The sequence below is a fragment of the Eriocheir sinensis genome, unplaced genomic scaffold, assembly GCF_024679095.1.
Source record: "Eriocheir sinensis breed Jianghai 21 unplaced genomic scaffold, ASM2467909v1 Scaffold529, whole genome shotgun sequence".
In the NCBI taxonomy this organism is placed as follows: Eukaryota; Metazoa; Arthropoda; class Malacostraca; order Decapoda; family Varunidae; genus Eriocheir; species Eriocheir sinensis.
Genome location: NW_026111864.1, coordinates 98,949 through 126,876, shown reverse-complemented (window position 1 = coordinate 126,876; position 27,928 = coordinate 98,949). Strand labels below are relative to the sequence as shown.

Below are 27,928 nucleotides of genomic sequence, written 5' to 3'. Positions count from 1 at the left end.
TCAACTCTGCCCAACTGAAGAATTGCCCCCCAACTCTGCCCAACTGAAGAAATGCCCCCAACTCTGCCCAACTGAAGAATGGCCCCCCAACTCTGCCCAAGAGTAGAATTGCCCCCAACTCTGCCCAACTGAAGAATTGCCCCTCAACTCTGCCCAACTGAAGAATTGCCACCAACTCTGCCCAACTGAAGAATTGCCCCTCAACTCTGCCCAACAGAAGAATTGCCCCTCAACTCTGCCCAACTGAAGAATTGCCCCACCAGAGCGGGCTGGGGGGGGAAATTGTTCAATTGATCCCATATACCTCCTCCTCCTCCTCCTTATCTTCCTCCTCTTCTTTTTTCCTCCTCTTCTTCCTCTTGTCGAGTCACGAAGAGGAGGAGGAAGGAAGGGCCGCAGGGATTTTTTTTACGATTTTCATTTATTTTGTTTTTGTTTACTTTCTTTTTCCTTCGTCTTCATCTTTTTCTTTTTATTCTTTTATTTTCTTTCTTTCCTTCCCTTTCTTCCTTCTCTTCCTTCTTTTTTCTTTCTCGTTCTAACACACACACACACACACACACACACTCCATCCCATCATCTTTCCCTCCTTTCCTTCACTCATCCAAACACTCGTGTGTGTGTGTGTGTGTGTGTGGCCTATACGTATAAGACCAGTTGGTTGCTCACAACACGGAGCAATAACGATTGATTGATTGACTGATAGATAATTTACAGGTAAACAAAAATAAGGGAGAATTAAGGGAGGAATAATAATCATTTCCCTAGTGTTGGTCCTTGGAGAGTTGATTGCATTGTTTTGTTATTATTTCAGTAATTATAAGACCTGTGAGCACATTGGAATGAAGTATCTAGGTTTGCATGATGTGTTTCCTCGTTAATATTGCTTTTGATCCCATCCCATGCGAGAATAAATCATTCATCTAAATTCTTTCACACATTATAGGTACAGTGGAACATGTGAACGACCCATAGATGTAAAAATGAAGATCTTACATGCAAATATCACTAACAACGGCCGTTTATTGAAGCCGAGGCCAGAGGAAAACAGATTCACTGGCTTTTGAACTGGAGCCACAGGCTTAATTAGGCCTCTTCCAGAGCATCATCTGTGAGTATCTGTGAGCATGAGGCAGCTGGCTCTGGACGAAGTGGATGCAGAGGACAGGAGATTTTGGCGACAACATACAAGAGTGGCCGATTTCAGCAGAGAAGAAGAAGACGAGGCCAGAGCCGCCGGGGGGTGACGGGCCGGGACGAGGGCAGTGATGAGGTGCTTCTGGAAGGAAGCTCCTGGAGACAGGCGCCTCATTCTGGCGCCCGACGCATCTGATTGGCTGTTCAGCAGCGCGTCTGTGATTGGTTCACTTCGCCTCCCATCTCTCTCTAGCTCTCGATGACGTCATTTGTAAACAAAACCTGGCGGGATATCATAGCACTGCTCAACATAGACTCATTCATTTCCCGGCTAATATCATTGTCTCCTTAGACATTTACATTACTCCACATAGTGTGATGCAGTGCCTACACGTTCTACAGTAGTAATACCACCGCGGCACCGCCACAACGGTAGAGAGGGATGACCTGATGCCGCTATCCCGACATGGTATACCTCCACCACAGCCTGTAACAGTGGCTGTTCATCTTCACCCACACCTGGTAAGAATGATATCATTTTGTTTCAAGTGGGGATAGACAGGGTATGAAAGAATTAGTGGAATATAAAATCAGTTAAGAATGTATGTAGTAAAACTTATAACATGACTGGCTGACAGCCTTGCTATATGCGTTTTCTTTACTTATTACCACCGCAATTTTAGTATATGTACCGCCGAAGCAAATTAGGTAGGAATAAAATAGCAAGGCTGACACTTGTGCATGAAACTTTGCTGTAGGTACTTCCGCCAGAGGTTTCGCCATCTATTGGTGTTCGATAGCGACTTAGTGTCGGTACCTAATCATCTCCTTTGAATTTGCTAATCCCGACTTCATGAAGATTAATTTATCTTGAATCAGGCGTGGGTAGTGGGTGCAGCCCCCCACACGCAGGAGAATGTCAGATTTAACTGGTTGAGGATAGCCTTAGTTTAACTGGTTGGAGTGCGAACACCAGCTGGTGACGAAACCTCTGGATAGCCTTCCGCCCCGTCCCTCGCTCTAGCCTATAATTATTAATCCCACCTGTCATCCCTATCTGTACTCTCATACAATCGACTTTGGTTATACTATATAACAAGTCCGCGTTACTTCCAACAATAAAACTTATATAATCATTACAGCACACTGAGGCCATGTCGTAGATGCAAACATTTTTAGGGGGACGTGTTTAGTATGGCTGTAATAGCTCCGGGAATGTGCTGCGTCTCACGTTTTTCTAAGTCGAGAGAGAGCTCTGTCGTAAATGAATGTAAACTATACACGATTTTCTTCTTGGGTCTTTTTCCGTTTTGGCGTACAGCGCTAAAAAAAAAGGTACTGTGACGTTAGGTTAGCTTAGGTTAGGTTAGGTTAGGTTAGCAACCTGTCGGGGGCCCAGGGGCACAGCCCCAGTTAGGTTAGGTTAGGTTAGGTTAGGTTAGGTTAGCAACCCGTCGGGGGGGGTCCAGGGGGGCGCAGCCCCCCGGTTAGGTTAGGTTAGGTTAGGTTAGGTTAGGTTAGGTTAGGTTAGCAACCTGTCGGGGGGGTCCAGGGGGGCGCAGCCCCCCGGTTAGGTTAGGTTAGGTTAGGTTAGCAACCTGTCGGGGGGGGTCCAGGGGGGCGCAGCCCCCCGGTTAGGTTAGGTTATCACTCATATATGCCTCCCCCCCCCAAAACCCCGATTCCCCACAGTTCCCCAAGTTTGCTGGAGGGATTGGGGGGGTGTGGGTAGAGAATGGGGACGCGGACTTATTATAAACAATTACCGCGACTTTTAAAGGAAGGTACCTACCTAGTGACTCAGCACTTCGTACATGTTTACTTAACAAATTCCAGTCGTTCACCACTGTCTGTGAACCACTATCTACCTATGTGTGTCCTGCATCTAAGTTTTTCCAGCTTATACCCATTAGGTACCACTAGTCCTGTCCTGGCTACTAATTCTTATTACCTTTTTTTTTTTTATCAGTGTTTCCTTTATTAATTCCTTTTACCCAGTATCTTGGCCTTATTTTTAGCTATAATACACTATTCCTTGGGGCGTAGGTCACTACTCACTTGAAGTCCCAAGTCCCTCACACTATATGACCTCCCTATGGTAGTGCAATTTAATGTGTAGTCTACAGGCCTATTATCTCTACCTACCTACCTTTACAGAGGTTTCGCCACCCGTAGCGTTTGCACAACAGATCCACATTAGCTGACCTGTTGGATGGTTCTACTGCTCCCAGCCTGGCTTCCAAAGCAGTCAACCTTACCAGGACCTTCTTACAAAGTCCAGCCATCTACAACAAAGGTCCACATGTAACCTGAAGCTGTACCCGCTTACTCCATCTTTGGGCTCTAGAGGCTGTGGTGTCACAGCCTGCACAGCCACACCAAAACTCCAAGAAGAAGAAGAACATTGACTTAACAATGGCAGGACTGGATAATCACAGTCAAAGTAGTACTGTTATGAATCCTCACGCTCATGTATTCGTGAAGTGTAATTTCTGCAACAAAGACTTCACCAAAGACTGGAGCAGGAAAAGACATGAAAAGAAAGTTCATGGTGTAAACACCACAGACAACTATGAAGTGGCAGAGATAACAGTTCCTGATGCTTCAAAAGTGTGCACTTACTGTAATAAAGTTTTTTCCACCTCCTGTAACAAACGAGCTCATGAACGTCGACAGCATGGTGTGAACCCTGGCCCTGTATCCCATTCAGATGGCCCAACTATTGTGCAATGTACAGAATGCAATGTGACTTTTGCTACCCTTACTGCTTACAGGAACACCTTTCTTTAGTCCATGACATTGAGATTCACAAAGCTCAGCATGAGTTTACTTCTGAGGAAGGTAAGCTGCATTGGTTAAGGAAATGTGGTTAGTTAAAGTAGCTATTCATAATTTAAGAAAACTGACAAACTGAGTTGGCATTATCCTCATATGAGTTATGACCAGAGATGGGCAGTATTGTATTTTAAAAGCATTTAAATACATTTTGTATTTGAAAATTTTATTTTCAAATACAAAAATTTTACAGTATTTAAATAAATTTTGTCAAGGTATTTGGTATACTTTTTTCAAATACATATTAAAATACGTTTTTTATATTAGTTTTATAATAGGCAAATTTTGTGCAGTCACAAAATTGACTTGATATCGTCTTTACTTGTCTAGTCCTATGAAAATCCAAGTTAAGTTGCCCTGTCCTCCACAAAACATGACATGTCCCTTATCTGATGATTGTTGCTGGGCAGAGTGTCACATGTAAAAACATCAATTGGTATATTTTGTAGGCCTATGGCCCTCTACCAAGTTTTTATGATAATATTAGTCATGTTAATATTAAACAGGGACACATCCAGGGGGTAGTTTAGGCCGGCCCCGGGCTTCAACACTCCTCTCTCAGCAGATCCTTTGTGGAACAGTAAAAGTATGATAGTGGATGGTAGGCTTGTAGGTGGTAAAATAGATGTGACTGCAGTACAGATAATTAATTTTAAACGTCTAATGAGGAAGAAGACAATTGGGGAAGCTACTGTATCAAATATGGGTATGGGAGCAGGTGGAAAGCCCGCTTGTGTGCAGAAAGAAGTTGATAGAGCATTAGTAGAGAAAACAATATCTAGGATAGAAATGTGGTAAAACTGCAGGTATGTATGGATTAGCCCCATAATTTTTTCTATGGAGATGTAGTGGTAGGGTGGACATCATATATGTGTAAACTTGTGTGGAGGCAGAAAAAAGTTCCGTGGGAATGAAGGAAGGCAATAATTGTGCATTTCTACAAGGGTAAAGGTAGTGAGTGAGTGCAATAGCTATAGAGGGACTATAAAGTTCAGTGTACCTGGGAAAGTTTTTGGGAGATTACTGATCGAGTCTGATCTGAGTCTATGGAATGTTCTAAGAATATATGATATAGGAGGATAGTTTTTGGAGGCAATTAAGACATTTTATAGAAGGACACGTTCATGTTTGAGGGTGGATGGAAAGCTTAGTCAGAGATTCGACATAAGAGTGGAAGTAAAGCAGGGATGTGTGATGTCACCATGGCTGTTTAATGTGTATTTGGATCGTTGTATGAGGGAAATGAAAGCCAGAGTGGGGGAATATAGGAGCAAGTCTATGTAGGTGACAGTAGTAAAAAAAAATACCAAAACAATTAATTCTCCACAGATTTCTTGAGATGGAAAGACTGTATGGAACTGGACATTGGAGTCAATTACACGGCTCATTCTGGACCAAAGAAATCATGTGATGGCACCAAACAGATATTCTACTGTCGAAGATCAGGTGTTCAGTCAACGAAGATTTCCAGTAAGAGTCGTGCAGAAAAGAGCCAAGGTAAATAATCTTGTATATGTAAATGGATTAATTAATCTCAGTAATAAACCTTACACTATTTTTTATAGGTGCTAAAATGTGGGGTTACCAGTAATGGGCTAGAAAAATTAAGTCCCCTTGTTCTTCCCTCACACACCTAATTATTTTATTTTTTTTCATTTTAATTCTAACAGGTACCTGTAAGATGGGGTTTTACTGCACCTCATCAATTGAAGTTGTGAAGAAGGATGAAAAGATTTGTGTGACCTTTACTCTGACCATCGTGATCACAACCTTGATTTTAACAGCCAGGTTCACATGACACTTCCCAAGAGTGAACAGGATAAGATTGCAGGTATGTAATGCACATTAATTATCTAGCTAGAAAATAACAGTATATATATAGGTTGTCCCATGAGTTAAGACACATGCTTACTTTCTTGCTTTATCAAGATATGTTACAAGTTGGATCTCCCAAACTCGGCATGGCTTGGACCAGAGGCGTGCCGAGTATTGGAAATCCAACCTGTAATTCAGGTTATTCCATGACAAAAGCAATTTATGTATGCTCATTTGATCTTTTTTGCTTCATTTGCAAAAAAAGGTCATGTTATACTTGAGGTGAGATGGTTTCTTGTGGAATCCGGTTATGACCAACATGTAAAAGTGGGGAAAAAAAGTGTAAATGAAACATTTGTTGGGATTTTGGACACCACGCTGACGTGAAATTGCGTAAATAGAAACCACAGTAATCGAGGGATACCTGTATATATATATATATATATATATATATATATATATATATATATATATATATATATATATATATATATATATATATATATATATATATATATATACAGTGACACCTTTTTTGGCGTCATAGCTTAACCCCTTCACTCCTGTATATATGAAGATATTAACAATGCCTTATGTTTTAGCTTGTGATGAAATCATCATATCTGCAAAGCGTAAGTGTAAATTTTCTTTTATCTCAACATGTATTTCCTTACCTACCACTCAAACTCATAAGCCCCAGTACATTGTTATGCTTATGATGATTATAGTGCATTTATTAGCAGACATGGGGTAATCATTATCTGTGCTGACAGTGGACCTCCAGCTTGCCAAGAGTTAGAAATCTATTGTATGAGTATGTACCTTATGAACTATTAATATTGTACTACATTACTAATAAATACTGCACATGCATTTCGGCACTTTCTTTCAAAATGTTGTGGTACAGTATAAATTGATATTATTCATATCATATTTAGTAAATATGGTAAACGAGTATGAAATGTGCAAGTTCACCTTTTAGCTCTTCCTATAATCACGACTGTAATTATGATTAATACAGCAAGTAATTGTAATCATAATCAATTACATCTAATTTTATTGTATTCTTAATCGTAATTGTGAAAATATGAAGTAATTATAATAGTCATCAATTGCATAACATAGGTAATTGCCCCATGTCTGTTTATTAGTATTTACAGTAATTTCTGCATGCTAGATTATTTACCTTTGCTGCTGTTGTAACTTTGGGCTATAGGAGCACACCTCTCCTTGATCTTCTGGTACCAGGGACTCTGAATGTTTTGAATCCTAGAAACGCCCCTACTTACAACATCATCCATATAGATACCAATTTATTACAATTACTATAATAATTTCCATTTCTATTACAGTTAAGTTTGCAGGAATGAGTCAAGGCGGTAGCTGGCCTGTTTTCAGTATCTAATTATCATAACTGCCTCTAAATCTATGTAGCTACACTTCTTGTACGCATGATCAGAGACAGTGATTGAGTTTAACTAATGCCAGTATGTTTTACATTTTATAGCTTATTTTTTTTTACTAAGTAAGATATTTTCCAGGTATGATTACACAAGGGATCGAACATGACATAATTTTGGACAGAGTGCGGGAGTCAGCAGGCAGTAATCGAATGTCTTTCTTAGAAAACAAGGATATAGATAATATTTGTGTTAGGTATGGATTGAATAAAACCCACAGCAGACACTCAGCCAAACCTAAGGTGTCAACAGAAGAAATTAATATGATTCATGATGTAAGTAATGAGGAAACCTATGATAGACAAGTTGTGAAATACCAGGAACAATTGAAAAACAAAATTATGTTACAGCTTCTCCCAAAATGTAGTGAAAGTAAGGACCTTCAAGTTTTGAAAACGGCTAATAGCTTGTTGTGTAAGTTAATTGCAACATTAGATGCTGGCACGAGTTATCCACCAAACAACAGTAACTGGCCTGTGGATGTGACAACTGTTTCAGAGCCAGGTAATAAAAAGTGTGTTAAGCAAGACCGGTTGTATTCGACAAGGAAGAGAAAACGAGAAAATATAGGTATGTGCTTAAAAAAGCCTAGTTCAAAAGCAAGATTAATAATTGGGGAGAGTCTTGCAAAGTCTGAGTCTGATGTAAGTGTTCCAGTACTATCAGAAGGTAGAATAGACGATGAACATAGTTATTGAGGTATTAAGGTCTAAGGTGTGATCGAAAAATGTGTCAAGTTAAAGGTGTACCTATCTCATGTCTTTCTACCATAGTCCACAAATTTTTCAGTAACCCTTTGTATTAAAAGCAATGCTAGTGTATCAAGGTAAAAAAAAAAGTAGATGCTTTTGTCTTATGTATTGAATCCTATGTCCACTGAGTGGTCTGTTTACTTTAATGTTTGAGGATTATTATATTAACCAAAGCTGGGTATACTTGTATGTAGTATGTAATTCTGATATGTGTCTGATATGTGGTTTTTGGCACTGGCCAAAGGGAAAGGATAGTGTCAAGGAAAAAGTCGTAGATGCTTTTGTATTATGTATTGAGTCCCATGTCAGTGAGTGGTTTCCTTACTTAAATTTATTTTTGAGGATTCGGTATTATCTCAACCAAGGCTATACGTACTTGAATGTACCATGTTCTTCTGGAATGTGTCTGATATGTGGCCTTTGCCTCTGGCCAAAGGGAAAGGATAAAACAACCTATTAAAAATGAGCATGTCAGGATTGTCATCGCAATTAGCAAAAGTTTTGTTACATAAGGAGTTTGTAAATATATCATTATTGATGACGCCTTGTTATAATTTACCCCTATTATGCACAACTTACCTCTCCCCAGCCCCACTATATCTTCTATTTCATACACCTAGTTCATTCGGTAATGTATCTTCCATCTGTTTAGGTAGAGGTGTATGTGTGCAGCACGCCTTAAATAGGGAGAAATGGAGAATGTGCCAGTCACAGAAAAAGAGGTAAGTATTAAGTATTTCAACACCCTCTTTTCTGGACGAAACTAATTTTTTTACGGTAGATTTTGGCTTGTTTTTAATTAATCCACCACTTGTTTTTGGCGCAAATCAACCAAATTTTTTTTATTCCCCCCAGAAACTAATGTGATTTACACCAAAAATAACTAGTAGATTAATTAAAAACAAGCCGAAATCTACCAGAAAAAATTAGTTTCGTCCAGAACAGACAACCAAACCTAACCTAACCAACCTAACCCAACCTAACCTAACCAACCTAACCTAACCCAACTTAACCTAACCTAACCCAGTGTGCCCTCTGGCTTTGATGCGGGTTGATGTATCGCTGCCGACTTCTGATCGCTAAAAATGCAATTAAATTTTAAAAATTCTGTGTCGCCATTATAAACAGAGTGCGCCTTGTCAATATGGGGTTCAATTTACTCGTAATGAGGAGCTCTATCTCATGAGGTGGGTAAAAACACCAAGAAGAAAGTGGTGAAGTGCATAATGAATACCGAAAAATGTGGGGGTAGTGATAGGTGAACAGGAAAGTTAGGTTGATAAAGATTTTTAGTATATGCCTGGGGACAGTGTTATTTAAGCATGTAGAAGTGGATGGTGGAAAAAGGACATGGGATGTAAAATGTAGGAATGTTTTAGAAGCACTGGGTAGGATTTAATGTTTCATGGAGGTGACGAGGGACGTAAGGAATAGCATCATTTTGCCAACATTACCGTATGGATCAGATACATGTTCATGGAATATTGCACAGCAGTCAAGGTTGCGGGCTATGGTAACGAGTTATTTGAGAAGTGCATGGCCAATCTAAATTTGTGAGCCAGCTGAAATTAACTTTGCAGGGCTGATTAATTTATATCCTTATGGACTTGACTTACCTAACCCTACGGCGACTTTTACTTAAAACTCCAAACCTCTGTTTACTTAGCAATAAATGGGTTCCAATTGTAAGTCGGCTTATGCTTTGTATTCAAGGTCTGGACACCTTTAAAGAGGGCTTCCCAGTGGTTTCGCCACCTGTAGGTATTCGCACCTTAAACTGTTCGCTCCCTAGTGGATTCGCCCAAGATAAAAAAAGGTTTCGCTACACTAAGCATCCCTTAAGACCTTACCAGTCGATAACGCCCCTAAATAGTTGCTAACATCGCTAAATAGTCACTAACGCCACTAAATATTCGCTAATATCACTACAAGCAGTCATTTATACTGAAAGTTGCACTATTTGAAGCATGGGTGACGAATCATCTGGGTGTGCCCCCACCTGTTAAACTTGCCACATCTTATTTGTTTAATGTAGCCATCTATATTATTATAATGCCCTATGTCGTCAAGGGTGACTGCAAAGGGTGCCGTATAATGTCAGGCATCTCCCATCCCTGTACATCTCCTTCGCTGTCAGGCTTGTCAGCTGAGTTTTGTTTACAAATGACGTCATCGAAAGCGAGAGGGAGAGATGGGAGGCGAAGTGAACCAATCACAGAAGCGCTGCTGAACAGCCAATCAGATGCGTCGGGCGCCAGAATGAGCCGCCTGTCTCCAGGGAGCTTCTGCTGGAATGCAAGAAGTATGACAGGGAGATTGATTGATTGATAGTTTATTGTTGCAGGTAAACAACAAGGGAGAAGGGAGGAACATGCCATCCCTACCCCCAGGCAGGACAGAGTGTGATTATACAACTATTAATACATGTGTAGGGAGCACCATGAAATTAAAAAGACACAATGGTAGGAAGGAAAGCACAACAAGGGAGGGGGCGGCACCTCCCCCTGGACAATAAGACAATAAAATGTGGGGATGGAGAACATTGCCCAAGCACTAGATGGGAATGAATACAGAGATAGAGTAATACTAGTCCTTAAAGTAAAATACTGCAGAGAACGAAGATGATGCATGTGTTTCTGAGTGAGATGGGACGTGGAGTGAACGGGAGGACTGGAAGGGAGTGGATGGTGCTGCTGCTGGGGCTCAGTGGAGAGACGAGTGGACGAGTGATTGAGGCAGTGAAAGAGTTCTTGGAGGGCATGTGGCGTGCAAGATGTAGGGAATGATATCTTGCCCCGAGAACATAGACTTTCCGCATGTTTTCTTTTCTTTTTACTGGAGCTGCCGATACAAAGGCCTGGCTGGGGAGAAATCCCGCGCCACCTGTAACATCAAGATCAAGTAAACACCTGGGGGACATAAACACTGGCGATACAAAGGCCAAGCTTCCCGAACGACACCTGACCTGCCGTGTGTTCCTGTACGAGCCGTGTTTCCATGGCCTGCCAAGACCCATAACACACAAGGAACTGCTTCAGGGTGCCGGTGTGAAGCCGCAGGGAAAGGTGACTGCTGCCTGGGAGTGTGGGTGGACGGTATGCTTCAGAGAAGGGACTTGCAGGTGCGGGTGTGGGGTGGACTGTGTGCTGGGGATTGGCAGGTGTGGGTGTGGGGTGGACTGTGTGCTGGGGATTGGCAGGTGCGGGTGTGGGGTGGACTGTGTGCTGGGGATTGGCAGGTGTGGGTGTGGGGTGGACTGTGTGCTGGGGATTGGCAGGTGTGGGTGTGGGGTGGACTGTGTGCTGGGGATTGGCAGGTGTGGGTGTGGGGTGGACTGTGTGCTGGGGATTGGCAGGTGTGGGTGTGGGGTGGACTGTGTGCTGGGGATTGGCAGGTGTGGGTGTGGGGTGGACTGTGTGCTGGGGATTGGCAGGTGGTGGTGTGGGGTGGACTGTGTGCTGGGGATTGGCAGGTGTGGGTGTGGGGTGGACTGTGTGCTGGGGATTGGCAGGTGTGGGTGTGGGGTGGACTGTGTGCTGGGGATTGGCAGGTGTGGGTGTGGGGTGGACTGTGTGCTGGGGATTGGCAGGTGTGGGTGTGGGGTGGACTGTGTGCTGGGGATTGGCAGGTGCGGGTGTGGGGTGGACTGTGTGCTGGGGATTGGCAGGTGTGGGTGTGGGGTGGACTGTGTGCTGGGGATTGGCAGGTGTGGGTGTGGGGTGGACTGTGTGCTGGGGATTGGCAGGTGTGGGTGTGGGGTGGACTGTGTGCTGGGGATTGGCAGGTGTGGGTGTGGGGTGGACTGTGTGCTGGGGATTGGCAGGTGAGGGTGTGGGGTGGACTGTGTGCTGGGGATTGGCAGGTGTGGGTGTGGGGTGGACTGTGTGCTGGGGATTGGCAGGTGTGGGTGGGGTGGACTGTGTGCTGGGATTGGCAGGTGGGGGTGGGGTGGACTGTGTGCTGGGGATTGGCAGGTGTGGGTGTGGGGTGGACTGTGTGCTGGGGATTGGCAGGTGTGGGTGTGGGGTGGACTGTGTGCTGGGGATTGGCAGGTGCAGGTGTGGGGTGGACTGTGTGCTGGGGATTGGCAGGTGTGGGTGTGGGGTGGACTGTGTGCTGGGGATTGGCAGGTGGGTGTGGGGTGGACTGTGTGCTGGGGATTGGCAGGTGCAGGTGTGGGGTGGACTGTGTGCTGGGGATTGGCAGGTGTGGGTGTGGGGTGGACTGTGTGCTGGGGATTGGCAGGTGTGGGTGTGGGGTGGACTGTGTGCTGGGGATTGGCAGGTGTGGGTGTGGGGTGGACTGTGTGCTGGGGATTGGCAGGTGCAGGTGTGGGGTGGACTGTGTGCTGGGGATTGGCAGGTGTGGGTGTGGGGTGGACTGTGTGCTGGGGATTGGCAGGTGTGGGTGTGGGGTGGACTGTGTGCTGGGGATTGGCAGGTGTGGGTGACTGGTGGTCCACCAGTCACCCACACCCAGTCCTCCTCACACCACTGGTGGGCGTGGATGTATGCCCGAGTGGACTGTGTGCCGCAGAGAGGGGAGGGACTGGTAGGTGTGTGTGCCGCAGTGACTTACTTACTTTGTTGAATCTCCGCTGCTTCCCACTGTCTCCTCTCCTCTTGTGCCTTGGAGACCATTTCCGTTGCCACCTGGCGTTGGTGGCTGGTCAGGTACTGTTGACAGCCGCTTGTCCAGGTGGTACAGTTGCGGAAATGAGTTCCTGCACCCACTGTGGTGTACCTTCCCTCCAGCCGGCAACGTTGCAGTAGTACTACTCAAGTGTTGCTGTGAATGAACGGTGTTGGTCGTGTTCGGGTGTGAGTGGCGGAGAGGCTCACTGCTTTTCAGGAAGTGTAAGGAGGCTTTATTCATAATTATCCAGCCTAGGGAGCACCAAGTATTTCCACAGTGTCAGCATACAGTCCTGTTTTCTGGTTCTGAAGGTACGGAGTATCCAACCAGTGAGTCTTGGGGCTGTCGCTGTGATCTTGTCGTAGTGCAATGTGAAGGTGGCGTCATCACTCACATACACTCCAAGATCCTTGACGTGGTGTTTGATTTCGATGGTTTGCTGGTTGCAGATGTAACTTGTTGTGGTCTTCAGCTCCTGTAGTGGGCCATATCTAAGTGCTTCAAATTTGTCACTGGATAAATTCAGATTCAACAGGGACATAGGCAAAAATTGGTTTACTAACAGGGTGGTGGATGAGTGGAATAGGCTTAGCAGTCATGTGGTGAGTGCCAATACAATTGTCACATTCAAAAATAGACTGGATAAATTCATGGACAGCGATATTAGGTGGGGTTAGATACACGGGAGCTTAGGGTCAAAGGAGCTGCCTTGTACAGGCCTACCGGCCTCTTGTAGACTCCTGCGTTCTTATGTTCTTATGTTCTTATGTTTAGCAGCATGTTGTTCTCTTCTGCCCAAGCTATCACTCGGTCTAGGTCAGCTTGTAGCAGGGCAGTGTTACCGTGGGCTTGTACATGTTTAAGGATCCTCATGTTGTCTGCGAAGGATGTGGCCTGCGCATGCTGGAGGTCTTGGTCAATGTCTTGTATCATGACCAGGAACAGTAGTGGTCCCAGCACCGAGCCTTGAGGAACGCCACTTTTGACTGGGCTGGGTCGAGATAAACTGCCCTGGACTGACACCTGTTGAGTTCGGCCTGTGAGGAAACTGTGGCTCCATCTTCCTAGGTTACCGCTGATACCATGAGCCCTGAGTTTGTGTACCAGTAGCCCATGGTACACCTTATCGAAGGCCTTGGCGAAGTCTAGGTAGATGATGTCTGCGTTCCTACGATCCTTCACTGCCTCAAGTATTCCTCGGTAGTGCTTCAGTAGCTGTGAGAGACAGGAACAACCTCTCCTAAATCCGTGCTGTCCCTCGTTTAAGGCATTCTTCTTTTCTAGACGGTCGATGATGTCGCCCACTCACCCTCCGACCAATGGTGGGTATGGTTACGGAATAGGGTGGACTGTGTGTCGCAGAGATAAGGATGACTGTAGTAGCCATAACATTGCTGGAAGGGTCGTGTGCATGATATTAATGTAACATTTTGTTGTGCTGTCATTATTACTACATCATATTACCTTGTCTTGCAGGGGAGCCATGACACAGTTGAAGCAGAAAGGCGACTTGTTTTCGGTGAGTGAGACAAATACCAAGTTTCTGCTGTTTTAGTTAGTCATTCACTTCTCTTGTTTCCGTCTCCATCTGGATATTTTTTTTATATATACATAGCCTTGTAATTTGATCACCATTATTACTGGTTAAGTTTGACGAGGAATATTCCAAACATATTTCTATTTATTTCAGGTCAAGGTAAAGAAGGAAAAGAAAGGCAGTAAAGGCAAGAAGAAGAAGCAGCAGGAGGGAGACAGAGAGGTCCATGTGAAGAAAACACCCAAGGCTGACCACTTGTCTGCCCTTGATGTCCAGCCGTTAACTTACAAGGTACAGGCTAATGCTCTGTTGGTACTTTTTTTATCATTCTTTTCCTTACTCTTCTGTCACTGTCTCATTTTTAATTTTTCATATCAGTGTCTGCATATTGAATAGACTTTGTTTGTGTGTATATCAGTTTTCTCTTTTTCCCGTGATGCAGTTTCATGAATCTCATTAATAATAATAATAATAATAGTCTGTGGATGGGGGATGGCTGTCTTCCTTTTCAGTTACAGCATTGGGAATAGTAAGGTTGTGGCAATGGATCAGTGTTGAAGAGACCACAGTAATGCAGATGGCTAACCCTGGAAATGACAGATTAAAATGTTTAGTGAGAGATGGAGGACAGAGTAGCAAAATAATGAGATGTAGCTGTATCCCTCTAGGCCAGGGGTTCCCAACCTTTTTGTTCCTCTGTACCCCTTGGGAAATTTAGGGAAAAAACCAGGGGTGTGGAGTCGGATTTTCAAAACTCCGACTCCGACTCCGACTCCGACTCCAGTAAATTTAAATGTTGCGACTCCGACTCCGACTCCAGTAAATTTAAATGTTGCGACTCCGACTCCGACTCCGACTCCAGTAAATTTAAATGTTGCGACTCCGACTCCAGTAAATTTAAATGTTGCGACTCCGACTCCGACTCCAGGAAATTTAAATGTTGCGACTCCGACTCCGACTCCAGGAAATTTAAATGTTGCGACTCCGACTCCGACTCCAGTAAATTTAAATGTTGCGACTCCGACTCCAGTAAATTTAAATGTTGCGACTCCGACTCCGACTCCAGTAAATTTAAATGTTGCGACTCCGACTCCAGTAAATTTAAATGTTGCGACTCCGACTCCAGGAAATTTAAATGTTGCGACTCCGACTCCGACTCCAGGAAATTTAAATGTTGCGACTCCGACTCCGACTCCAGGAAATTTAAATGTTGCGACTCCGACTCCAGTAAATTTAAATGTTGCGACTCCGACTCCAGTAAATTTAAATGTTGCGACTCCGACTCCGACTCCGACTCCAGTAAATTTAAATGTTGCGACTCCGACTCCGACTCCAGGAAATTTAAATGTTGCGACTCCGACTCCGACTCCGACTCCAGTAAATTTAAATGTTGCGACTCCGACTCCGACTCCAGTAAATTTAAATGTTGCGACTCCGACTCCGACTCCAGTAAATTTAAATGTTGCGACTCCGACTCCGACTCCGACTCCAGTAAATTTAAATGTTGCGACTCCGACTCCGACTCCAGTAAATTTAAATGTTGCGACTCCGACTCCGACTCCAGTAAATTTAAATGTTGCGACTCCGACTCCGACTCCAGGAAATTTAAATGTTGCGACTCCGACTCCGACTCCAGGAAATTTAAATGTTGCGACTCCGACTCCGACTCCAGGAAATTTAAATGTTGCGACTCCGACTCCGACTCCAGGAAATTTAAATGTTGCGACTCCGACTCCGACTCCAGGAAATTTAAATGTTGCGACTCCGACTCCGACTCCAGTAAATTTAAATGTTGCGACTCCGACTCCGACTCCAGGAAATTTAAATGTTGCGACTCCGACTCCGACTCCAGGAAATTTAAATGTTGCGACTCCGACTCCGACTCCAGTAAATTTAAATGTTGCGACTCCGACTCCGACTCCAGTAAATTTAAATGTTGCGACTCCGACTCCAGTAAATTTAAATGATGCGACTCCGACTCCAGGAAATTTAAATGTTGCGACTCCGACTCCAGGAAATTTAAATGTTGCGACTCCGACTCCAGGAAATTTAAATGTTGCGACTCCGACTCCAGGAAATTTGAAGGTTGCGACTCCGACTCCGACTCCGACTCCAGGAAATTTGAAGGTTGCGACTCCGACTCCGACTCCAGTAAATTTAAATGTTGCGACTCCGACTCCGACTCCAGGAAATTTGAAGGTTGCGACTCCGACTCCGACTCCAGGAAATTTAAATGTTGCGACTCCGACTCCGACTCCAGGAAATTTGAAGGTTGCGACTCCGACTCCGACTCCAGGAAATTTAAATGTTGCGACTCCGACTCCGACTCCAGGAAATTTAAATGTTGCGACTCCGACTCCGACTCCAGGAAATTTGAAGGTTGCGACTCCGACTCCGACTCCGTTTTTTTTTTTTTTTTTTTACAGTATGATATATATATATATATATATATATATATATATATATATATATATATATATATATATATATATATATATATATATATATATATATATATATATATATATATATATATATATATATATATATATATTTTTTACCATCCTTGGATATCACTTAGCAATTATCCTCCATGATAGAATTAAATATACACATTAGCTCATGCAAAACACCATAAAATATGGCAAAAGGGATACCTGTACTATCTGTTGTCAGGGTGGTTGTTGCGGCATGTACCGCCCTCCTTCCTTAAGGTATATCCTCAAGAAAATACAAAATAAAAAGCATGAAAAAATATTAAAAATACCAATATTCCCGCAGACTGTTTGATTGGACATATCTTCCAAAACGTCAATTTCTCCCAATTTGTAAGAATCTCCATGAAGTGAAATCTTTACTAAAAAAATTAGCACGTAAAGGAGTCGGAGTCGCTCATATTTTTACCGACTCCGACTCCGACTCCGACTCTGACTCCAATTCCGACTCCGACTCCGACTCCGACTCCGACTCTGACTCCAATTCCGACTCCGACTCCGACTCCGACTCCGACTCTGACTCCAATTCCGACTCCGACTCCGACTCCGACTCTGACTCCAATTCCGACTCCGACTCCGACTCCGACTCCGGCCAAAAGTAGCCGACTCCTCGACTCCTCGACTCCGACTCCGACTCCGACTCCACACCCCTGGAAAAAACCACGAAACTGTAATATTTTGATGTTATTTTTATAATGAAATCTGTATGTGTAAACTGACGATATAATTTAAGTTAAATAACAGTTTTGCTTACTAAAATGAGGAAATTGAAAAAACACGACATTGTGCAATATGAATGCAGATTACAACACCGTGTATTGTACAGTAGTGGTTATTCTCTCGGACCCAATGTACCCCCTGAAAAGTGCAAATGTACCCCTGGGGGTACATGTACCCCAGGTTGGGAACCCCTGCTCTAAGCCCTGATTAATAAAAGAAAAATTAGCATGAATGTAACATATTTTAACCCATCCGCTGCAATTGGCACGGATTTGGCTTTCAGTGGTAGCTTAGTAACATATGCTCCCAGGTCTCTCTGGCTCTGTGGTGGATAGTGGAGTGTTTCCCATGTGGTATTGGTATACAGGATATCCCCTCCCAAGGTGCATGACTTACATTTTTCTTCATTGAATTTTAGCAGCCACTTTTTGTTCCATTCCTCTATCTTGGTGATGTCTTCTTGCAGGAAATCCCCAGTCAAGGGGTTAATGTCAGTTGTAAATCATCATTATATCCTATGGAGTATCATTTTCTTGTTTGGTTGTGTGTGTGTGTGTGTGTTCCCCTGCAGAGCCTGACGGTTGGCCAGGTGCTGCTGGGCTGTGTGTTGGAGGAGAGGGACTAGGAGCTGGTGGTGAGTCTGCCCCATAAGCTGGTGGGCAGCATCAGCCTGGCAAACATCTCTCGGCCCTACACGGCTCCTCTGTCCAAGGTGAGGGTTGCCAAGGACAGTTTTACTTTAGTATTGCTGAGAATGGTCATGAGTTGTGTGAGTGACTGTGTACACTCATTGAGTTTTCTTGTATTGCCTTACAAATTATTTTATGTTTCATTTTGTTACTCTTTTCTTGCTCATTCTTGTGTGACACCTTGAATGTGCTCAAGTTCAAGGCTAAAATACACCAGCACAGTTTTTCCCCCTTTGATATGTCTATAAACATTTGTGTGTCATTGGATTCTTTCTTTACACTCCACCACAGTGACCTGATCATTCATTTTTCTATTTATTTGTATTTTCCAGCTGAAGGATGATGAGGAGGGGGAGGAGGAAATCCAGGCCCTGCAGGAGCTGTATCAGCCAGGCCAGCATGTGGTGTGCAGTGTGGTGTCCATCGAGAAGGTCAACAACATGACCTGGGGTGAGCTGGCCTGAACACACACACACACACACACACACACACACACACACACACACACACACATGGCATTAGACCTGTCATCATCATTCTCCTTCATCATCTTCTGTTTAACAACATACTTTCCCATAATCTTTCTGAGGTTTGACGGTCAATGATACACTTCCAATGATTTCTGTCCATTGCCTCAGCCTCTCCGGTGCCCAATGCTGCCAGACTTCAACATACTGCCTCCTGCACCAACCAGTAACCTTCAGTCCTCCTCTCCCTCCCTGTCCACAGTGAGTCTCACACTAATGCCCAATGAGGCGAACTTTGGCATCTCAGCATCGTGCCTGGAGAAGGGTCTGGTGCTGCCCTGTGCTGTGGCCAGCCTGGAGGACAAGGGCTATGTCATGGACACAGGCATTCCCAAGATCAAGGCAGCGTTCCTCAAGAGGGAGGACACGGATAAGGCTCGTAGGTGCCATAGATTGTTTTACGCTTATTTTTTCTCTCTCTCTCTCTTGGTGTTGTTGGCATATAAAGAGCAGCTTTGAATCATTTACAAGGACTGTGGCTTTATTAGAGTAAGCATTTTGTCATACTATTACTGTTTCATGCTTTGTACATTATAGTTTCTAGTACAATGAACAACAATATTTGCCAACTCTTCTTTCCTCAGTTTGTGTCCCCAAACTTTTATGTTTTAATCCCTTTGTTATGTCTCTCTTGCTCATCTTCTTTTTTAGCTGCTTTTTCTTTCTCTTCTTTTACTTCTTCTTTTGCTTTCTATTTTTCTTCTTTTTCTACTTTTCATTTACTGTCCTTATTTTCCCTCATGAGGTTGGATGGGCTATGTGTCTATCCCACTCTTAACAGTCATGTACTCTCTGCCTGACTGACACGCACCGTTGCAGACACTTGGGTGTGCAGTGTGTTACGCTGCGTCCTAACAAACATCTTTGGGAGGGACACCAAAGACAACCTGCGCCTGACCCTCAGTGCCAACCCCAAGGCTCAGCAACCCTGGACCTAAGCCACACCACCAATTTGGCACTCCTGCTCGCGGGCACTGCCGTCAACACTACCATCTCAAAGGTAGGCACTCTTGTCTAACTCCCTAATCAGCAATGTATCTATTTTCTTCCCCTTCAGGGCCAGACAGCTGCTGCACTACCAAGGCTGATATTATTATTATTATCATTATTATTATTATTATTATTGTTATTATTATTATTATTATTATTCAAGTTACATATGAACTTCCATGTCAAAAACAGCCTGATATTAAAACATTGTTAGCCTGTCCCACCAAAACAGGTGAGTTGCAGTTATTCTGATACTGCATTGAGAGAATCAAGATCTAATTAAATTTAATGCATTTATTTTCAAGGATTTTAATATAGTACTCCCTTGAGCTGACTCCACACACACACACACACACACACACACACACACACACACACACACACACACACACAATAAATCTCATTGAAATAACACCTCCATTTTGTATGAATTTTTTTGGTACATGTCTTGCGTACTTATAGAGGGTCTACTGGATTCCAACCATTCCCCAGATACGAGGCGACGCGCTCACCCTCATGTAGGCGGGGCTGAATGGTGTGGTGAGCCCCCCGCACCTGGCCCAGCCCTTTGACCGGCTGCAGCAGTACGGCCTCGGAGGCAGCGTGAGGGGCAGGGTGCTGTACGTCATGCCCCTCAGCAAGGTGGTTCATCTCACCCTCCAGAAGAATGTCTGCACCACGGGGTGAGTACGGAATGCTGTCGCTGGTGTCAAAGCTTATTGATGTACTGCCTTATGTATGAGGCTTAAGTAACTATATTGTTAGTTGAGTGTAGCATAGATCAGTTTTCATATCCTGACTTAACCTGTCCGCTGCAATTGGCATGGATTTGGCTTTCACTGGTATCCTGGTAACATAATAGTCCCAGGTCTTTCTCTGCCTCTGTGGTGGATAGTGCAGTGTTTCCCATGTGGTATTGGTGTGCTGGATATCCCTTCACTGGTAGCCTGGTAACATAATAGTCCCAGGTCTTTCTCTGCCTCTGTGGTGGATAGCGCAGTGTTTCCCATGTGGTATTGGTGTGCTGGATATCCCTTCACTGGTAGCCTGGTAACATAATAGTCCCAGGTCTTTCTCTGCCTCTGTGGTGGATAGTGGAGTGTTTCCCATGTGGTATTGGTGTGGTGGATATCCCTTCACTGGTAGCCTGGTAACATAATAGTCCCTGGTCTTTCTCTGCCTCTGTGGTGGGTAGTGGAGTGTTTCCCATGTGGTATTGGTGTGCTGGATATCCCTTCACAGGTAGCCTGGTAACATAATAGTCCCAGGTCTTTCTCTGCCTCTGTGGTGGGTAGTGGAGTGTTTCCCATGTGGTATTGGTGTGCTGGATATCCCTTCACTGGTGGCCTGGTAACATAATAGTCCCAGGTCTTTCTCTCTACCTCTGTGGTGGATAGTGGCGTGTTTCCCATGTGGTATTGGTGTGCTGGATATCCCTTCACTGGTAGCCTGGTAACATACACTCCCAGGTCTTTCTCTGGCTCTGTGGTGGATAGTGGAGTGTTTCCCATGTGGTATTGGTGTGCTGGATATCCCTTCACTGGTAGCCTGGTAACATACACTCCCAGGTCTTTCTCTACCTCTGTGGTGGATAGTGGAGTGTTTCCCATGTGGTATTGGTGTGCTGGATATCCCTTCACTGGTAGCCTGGTAACATACACTCCCAGGTCTTTCTCTGCCTCTGTGGTGGATAGTGGAGTGTTTCCCATGTGGTATTGGTGTGCTGGATATCCCTTCACTGGTAGCCTGGTAACATACACTCCCAGGTCTTTCTCTGCCTCTGTGGTGGATAGTGGAGTGTTTCCCATGTGGTATTGGTGTGCTGGATATCCCTTCACTGGTAGCCTGGTAACATACACTCCCAGGTCTTTCTCTGCCTCTGTGGTGGATAGTGGAGTGTTTCCCATGTGGTATTGGTGTGCTGGATATCCCTTCACTGGTAGCCTGGTAACATACACTCCCAGGTCTTTCTCTGCCTCTGTGGTGGATAGTGCAGTGTTTCCCATGTGGTATTGGTGTGCTGGATATCCCTTCACTGGTAGCCTGGTAACATAATAGTCCCAGGTCTTTCTCTGCCTCTGTGGTGGGTAGTGGAGTGTTTCCCATGTGGTATTGGTGTGCTGGATATCCCTTCACTGGTAGCCTGGTAACATAATAGTCCCAGGTCTTTCTCTGCCTCTGTGGTGGGTAGTGGAGTGTTTTCCATGTGGTATTGGTGTGCTGGATATCCCCTCCCAAGGTGCTTGACTACATTGTTCTTCATTGAATTGTAGCAGCCACTCTTTGTTTCATTCCTTTAGCTTGGTGATGTCTTATGTAGGAAATCTGCAGCCAAGGGGTTAATAGCTGAGATGCTTCACCAAATGCATGCATGTCAGTTGTACATAATGCCACCACCATGACTGGAATCTATAATGGTTATGTTTTTGTGTTTTTAGCCTTGCCAAGGACCCCAGGGATGGACATGAGATTGGAGACATCGTTCAAGAGGCGGAGATCTACAAGTCCTCGCCCAGTGGCATATTCCTGAGTTTAGGCGGCAAGGCTCGAGGGTTTTGCTCGGCCAACCACATTAGCGACAACACCAAGGTCCTCATGCACATCAACCGAGACTTCCGGGTGGGCAAGAAGGTCCCGTGTCGCCTCCTCAAGTACAACCACATGGACCAACTCTTCATTGTCACACTGCAGAAGTCTGTCTTCGAGCGGCAGGTGAGTGGATTACTAGTGGGACTTAGACTGCCATTATTCAGTGCCTTTGCCTTTCTTTGATTAGCAGGCTTTTTTATTTCTCTCTCTCTCTCTCTCTCTCTCTCTCTCTCTCTCTCTCTCTCTCTCTCTCTCTCTCTCTCTCTCTCTCTCTCTCTCTCTCTCTCTCTCTCTCTCTCTCCATTCACACACACACACACACATGATCTGCTTCCTTTACTGATAATAAAAGACAGACAGTCCGGACGCAAGGAATTTCTTTCATATATAGTTAAGGTATTGGGTTTAGGGGGAGTGGAACCACTAACCACTTGTTCAGTATGTTACTTGGTCTTAAATGTACTTTGGAATTTATTGCAGTGAATTGAAGGGATATCATTTGTTTTATTTATTTATTTTTTGCATGATGTCATATTATGGGTCTCAGTAATAGTAATATCACACTATACCATGACTGACATATCATTCTCATTAAGCTCATTGCTTTGTGAATTCAAGGCATATCTTTTTTTTTTTCAATATATATTCCCTAAATGTCCTCTTCTGTATTTCAGTAATAATAATAATAGTATCTGCATTCTATAAGTGACACTCCTCTTGTTCAGTTCATTGCCTACAGTGAGCTGCAGCCCGGGCAGGTTGTGCAGGCCACCGTCAACAGCTACGACAGCAACGGCGCACGGCTGGCGGTGAGCAAGCTGATGAGTGGCCACGTGCCCTCACTGCACCTCACGGACGGCCCCATGAAGCACCCCGAGCGAAAGCACATCGTGGGGGACCAGGTCACCGCCAGAGTGCTCAAGGTCAACTCCAAGAGACAGCACCTTCTCCTGACCCTCAAGTCCCAGCTGGTTACAGCCAAGGAGCTCATTCTTACCGAGTACTCGCAAGAGGCGGAGAACACACTCACCATCAGCTACGTCATCAAGGTGCTGCCGCAGGGCCTCCTCGTGAAACGACGTGAAAATGACATGAAAGGCTTCGTCCCCAGGTCGCAGGTCGGCATTGAGTCGGGCATGAGTCTAGCCTCGGCATTCCACGAGGGACGAGTCTTTCGCTGCAGGGTCCTCAAGGTGTCCCCCGAGAAGCAGAACATCACCCTCAGTCTCCTGGTTGACGAGGACGTTCAGCCATTGAGTAGGGCGCCCAAGTCAGCGAGGAAGGTTGAGGTGCGAGCAAGAGTCAGGTGTGTGGTGGACGAGGTGAGGACGCACGCTATCACAGTCACTGTCCTGCCCCACAACGTCGAGGCTTCCATACCTGTTCACCACCTCTCGGATGACCCGAGCAAGTGCCAGCTGCTGATGGAGGTGCTGAAGGAAGGGGACGAGATCATGAATGCCGTGGTGTTCAGCAAGGTGCCCGGCTCACCCGTCACCCTCACTCTCAAAAATTGAGAAGGATGCCTCTCAGGATAAGGCCAAAGAGGGGGTGGAGCAAGGGGCCGACAGCTCTCCCAGCGAGGACAGCCGCGAGGTGGGTGATGCCATGTACTATTGTTCCACATACACAACCTTTATTTGATTTTTTAGGTGATTTTATTTTATTATTATCATTATTTTTTTTTTACGTTTCAGCTCATGGCGCTCGTAGGTTTTCTTGATGGAGATTTATGGACATACAATTACACACACACACACACACACACACACACACTGTTACACATAGGTATCTAAAGCAGTGGTTCCCAACATTCTTCCACTCACGACCCTACTCACAAAATCCTGAAGCCCACACAACTCCCTGAGATCAGTGGCTTGCCTTGCACAATTTTTTAATGCACCAATACCCAGGTCTGACATGCTCCTCATATAACCTGATGTTCCCTCTTAGCACTCAGCACCAGCAGCATAAGAGCATAGAATATACAGTGCCCTCTCGAGTTTCACGCTATCCGAGTTTCGCGGTTAGTCCTAAATTCTTACCATCCCGACTTTCACGCATTATCACCCATACGCCATGGTGTACTTGGCGTATAGGATAATCCGGCCCTGAATATATCTTGATTCAAAGTTCAAACAGTGTTGTCTTCCCCTCCCAGGAGATGAAGGCCAGTGAGGGTGATGAGGTGGAAGGTGAGGTGAGCGGTGCCAAGCCTTGCCTCACACTGGGAACAGGCTTTGTGTGCGAAGTTCCCGACACGCCGAAGTTCATGGACTCCTCAGACGGTGAGGACCAAGACGTGCCAAAGGTTTGTACTGATTGATTCTGTCCTATAAAGTGAAATTGATCTCCTGTTGATGTGTGTTGTTTTTCCAGGGGTCTGTTTACTACCAAGATGAGTCTCCCTTGTAGATATGTTCCTTTAGGTTCATGCTGCCCTGTACCTCCATCCTAGTTGTTATCCTGAGGCATGTCCCTTCCTCCTAACACTAACAGAAAGAGGATAAGAGATGAAGGGGTCTGTTTACTACCTTGTAACTATGTGCATTTAGGTTCATGCTGCCCCATAGCTCACTCCCCTATGTTATCCTGAGGCACCTTTCTCTCTATGACTAACAGAAGAAAGAGAGGAGAATGCGGAAGTCAGAAATAATAGCCCAGTCCAAGGAGGAGGAGCAACAGTTCTCGCGGCTGGAGGAGGGGCGGGCGCTCGCCACAGTCAGCCATGGACTTTGAGACCATGCTCCAGGGTAGTCCAAACTCATCAGCCGTGTGGATACAGTTCGTCAGTTTCCACCTTGAGGTACTAATGCAAGAGTTAGCCGGCACTGTCTTTCCTTTCATGAGTAAAAAAAAATTAGAATTTGCTACAGCTCATCAGTTTCCAGTTTCCACCTTGAGGTACAGCTTCCCAATGCAAGAGTTAAGCAGTGCCTCCATTCTTTCTTTCCTTTTGTAAGTAAATTCTAGAAGCACTTTCCTCTGTGTGTGTGTCTCCCTATCTATAACTTGATCTCTTTCAGGAGGAGACCCTCAACACAGCTCTCACATTAAAGTACATTCATTTTCTTCTTTCCTTTCCCTTCCTTAATTCTTCCTTTCATTCTTCCCTTTCCTTCATTTTTCACTTCTTTCTTCCCTTCCCTTCCCTTCATTCTTCATTTTCTTCTTTCCTTTCCCTTCCTTTATTCTTCCTTTCATTCTTCCCTTTCCTTCATTTTTCACTTCTTTCTTCCCTTCCCTTCCCTTCATTCTTCATTTTCTTCTCCCCTTCCTTTCCCTTCATTCTTCCCTTTTTCCTCCCTTCCCTTTCCTTCCATCAGTGGATCGCTGCTTTTTATTTGGACAGCAAGTTGTGAAAGAAAGAGTTACCAATAAAATGAATAGGAAAAATTTGCCCTGGATTATTGGGCAGCATAGTGAAGCTGTGTTGGCATGTCCCCAGAGTGCCGAGGTGGACAAGGCCAAGGCAGTGGCACGGCGAGCCCTGCAGGTGATGGACGCACAGGAGGAGGAGGAGCGCCTCAACGTGTGGACAGTGCTGCTGAGGCTGGAGGTGCTCTACGGCGGACCAGAGTCTGTGGCCGAGGCGTACCGGGAGGCGCTGGCCACTAACGACCAGCTCAAGGTCCACCTGGCCATGGCCATGGTATATGCTGAGAGCGAGAATCCCTGGTAACATACACTCCCAGGTCTTTCTTTGCCTCTGTGGTGGATAGTGCAGTGTTTCCCATGTGGTATTGGTGTGCTGGATATCCCTTCACTGGTAGCCTGGTAACATACACTCCCAGGTCTTTCTCTGCCTCTGTGGTGGATAGTGCAGTGTTTCCCATGTGGTATTGGTGTGCTGGATATCCCTTCACTGGTAGCCTGGTAACATACACTCCCAGGTCTTTCTCTGCCTCTGTGGTGGATAGTGGAGTGTTTCCCATGTGGTATTGGTGTGCTGGATATCCCTTCACTGGTAGCCTGGTAACATACACTCCCAGGTCTTTCTCTGCCTCTGTGGTGGATAGTGGAGTGTTTCCCATGTGGTATTGGTGTGCTGGATATCCCTTCACTGGTAGCCTGGTAACATACACTCCCAGGTCTTTCTCTGGCTCTGTGGTGAATAGTGGAGTGTTTCCCATGTGGTATTGGTGTGCTGGATATCCCTTCACTGGTAGCCTGGTAACATACACTCCCAGGTCTTTCTCTGCCTCTGTGGTGGATAGTGGAGTGTTTCCCATGTGGTATTAGTGTGCTGGATGTCCCTTCACTGGTAGCCTGGTAACACATACTCCCAGGTCTTTCTCTGCCTCTGTGGTGGATAGTGCAGTGTTTCCCATGTGGTATTGGTGTGCTGGATATCCCTTCACTGGTAGCCTGGTAACATACACTCCCAGGTCTTTCTCTGGCTCTGTGGTGAATAGTGGAGTGTTTCCCATGTGGTATTGGTGTGCTGGATATCCCTTCACTGGTAGCCTGGTAACATACACTCCCAGGTCTTTCTCTGCCTCTGTGGTGGATAGTGGAGTGTTTCCCATGTGGTATTGGTGTGCTGGATATCCCCTCCCAAGGTGCATGACTTTACATTTTTCTTCATTGAATTGTGGCTGCCACTTTTTGTTCCATTCCTGTAGCTTGGTGATGTTGTAGAAAATCTGCAGTCAAGGGGTTAACTCTATCTTATGTCCTTAGCAATAGCCTTCAATAAGCTTCTGGTGCTAATGGCGTTGTGTCCCTCCAGGAGGCCGAGAGGGTGTACTTCAACATGTCCAAGAAGTTCAGTCAGGAGCTGAGTGTGTGGGTGAAGGCGGGACTCTTCTTCTTCAGTCACATCATGGCTGGGGAGGGACGTCGCTTCTTTGAGCGGGCGCTGCGCTCTCTCGACAAGAAGGACCGTGAGTCTCTCTTCCTCACTCAAAGCTGTCACTTAGTTTATCCAGCCTTCCAGTGCATTTTGTCACCTCAAAGCCCCATGTAGTGCACTCCTTGGGGCCTTGTCATCAGCCTTCTTCACACCAAGGCTACAGCTCCTAGGAATACTTTGTTGTCTTCTACACTAGACTTTATGTACCATCAAGACACCCTTCCTGAAACTTAGCTTTCTTTTGGCCACTCTTCTAAGCTCTGTTTTATAGGAGCAGTGATTAGCAGGCTTTTTTTTTTTTTCCCCTTGAGCTGCTTCCTTTATCGTAAAAAACATTAAAACTCCTGACTGAGGCTTTATCTAAGGGCCTCATTTCTCACATTGCAGATGTGGAGCTCATCAACCGGTTTGGCCAGCTTGAGTTTCGCTTTGGGGAGACCGAGTGCGGTCGGACCACGTTTGAGTCCCTCCTCAGCACCTACTGGAAGAGGCTGGACATCTGGAGTGTCTGACAGGTGGACCTGCTCACCAAGGCCAAGGACACTGAGGGGGCAAGGTGAGGCTGGTGTGATGTAACCGTGGGTGTCATTCTTGGTCTATATATTCTGCTGAGGCCAAGGCTAAAGGGACAACTTTTACATGGAGGCTTTTTGTCAAGGGGCTATGTTATTCCTCAGTCAAAAGTTTTATGGGGACGATCAACTTGGACAAGAATACAGTGGGGTAGTCACAATAACATGGTCTTGTTGGGCATCATTTTTGCTCTATAGATTCTGCTGAGGCCAAGGCTAGAGGGACAACTTTTACATGGAGGCTGTTTGTCAAAGGGGCTATGTTATTCCTCAGTCAAAAGTTGTATGGGGACGATCAACAAGAATATAGTGGGGTAATG

The 27,928-nt window shown here is 45.1% G+C and overlaps 2 protein-coding genes and 2 long non-coding RNA genes across 4 annotated transcripts; all 4 read left to right on the top strand.

Moving 5' to 3' along the window:
• Positions 1-1,397: 1,397 nt before the first annotated feature.
• LOC126992952 (uncharacterized) lies at positions 1,398-5,719 on the top strand. The gene is made up of 3 exons (XR_007747189.1): positions 1,398-1,659; positions 5,302-5,469; positions 5,643-5,719. It is a non-coding gene; the product is annotated as an uncharacterized LOC126992952 (long non-coding RNA).
• On the top strand, positions 5,717-8,496 carry LOC126992953 (uncharacterized). The gene is made up of 3 exons (XR_007747190.1): positions 5,717-5,803; positions 6,390-6,419; positions 7,329-8,496. It is a non-coding gene; the product is annotated as an uncharacterized LOC126992953 (long non-coding RNA).
• Positions 8,497-16,700: 8,204 nt separating this feature from the next.
• LOC126992948 (protein RRP5 homolog) lies at positions 16,701-26,907 on the top strand. Its single transcript, XM_050851778.1, has 12 exons — positions 16,701-18,098; positions 18,408-18,525; positions 18,714-18,981; positions 19,526-19,602; positions 20,115-20,275; positions 22,031-22,304; positions 22,907-23,777; positions 24,343-24,492; positions 24,804-24,987; positions 25,630-25,876; positions 25,976-26,371; positions 26,471-26,907. The coding sequence occupies exons 3-7, from the start codon at positions 18,729-18,731 to the stop codon at positions 23,696-23,698; spliced, it is 1,557 nt and encodes a 518-aa protein (XP_050707735.1). The 5' UTR covers positions 16,701-18,098; positions 18,408-18,525; positions 18,714-18,728; the 3' UTR covers positions 23,699-23,777; positions 24,343-24,492; positions 24,804-24,987; positions 25,630-25,876; positions 25,976-26,371; positions 26,471-26,907.
• Positions 23,882-27,548, top strand: LOC126992947 (protein RRP5 homolog). The gene is made up of 5 exons (XM_050851777.1): positions 23,882-23,890; positions 24,343-24,492; positions 25,630-25,833; positions 26,914-27,067; positions 27,424-27,548. The coding sequence occupies exons 1-5, from the start codon at positions 23,882-23,884 to the stop codon at positions 27,546-27,548; spliced, it is 642 nt and encodes a 213-aa protein (XP_050707734.1).
• The last annotated feature ends 380 nt before the right edge of the window (positions 27,549-27,928 follow it).

Excerpts from the sequence above, each read along its gene's own strand:
- LOC126992947 (XM_050851777.1), top strand. Across the intron at positions 24,493-25,629 it reads AGGACCAAGACGTGCCAAAG|AGTGCCGAGGTGGACAAGGC; the intron begins GTTTGTACTGAT and ends GCATGTCCCCAG. Across the intron at positions 27,068-27,423 it reads CTCTCTCGACAAGAAGGACC|ATGTGGAGCTCATCAACCGG; the intron begins GTGAGTCTCTCT and ends CTCACATTGCAG.
- LOC126992948 (XM_050851778.1), top strand. The coding sequence starts at position 18,729 with ATGCTGCCAGACTTCAACATACTGCCTCCTGCACCAACCAGTAACCTT. Across the intron at positions 20,276-22,030 it reads AAGAATGTCTGCACCACGGG|CCTTGCCAAGGACCCCAGGG; the intron begins GTGAGTACGGAA and ends TTGTGTTTTTAG. Across the intron at positions 22,305-22,906 it reads AGTCTGTCTTCGAGCGGCAG|TTCATTGCCTACAGTGAGCT; the intron begins GTGAGTGGATTA and ends CCTCTTGTTCAG.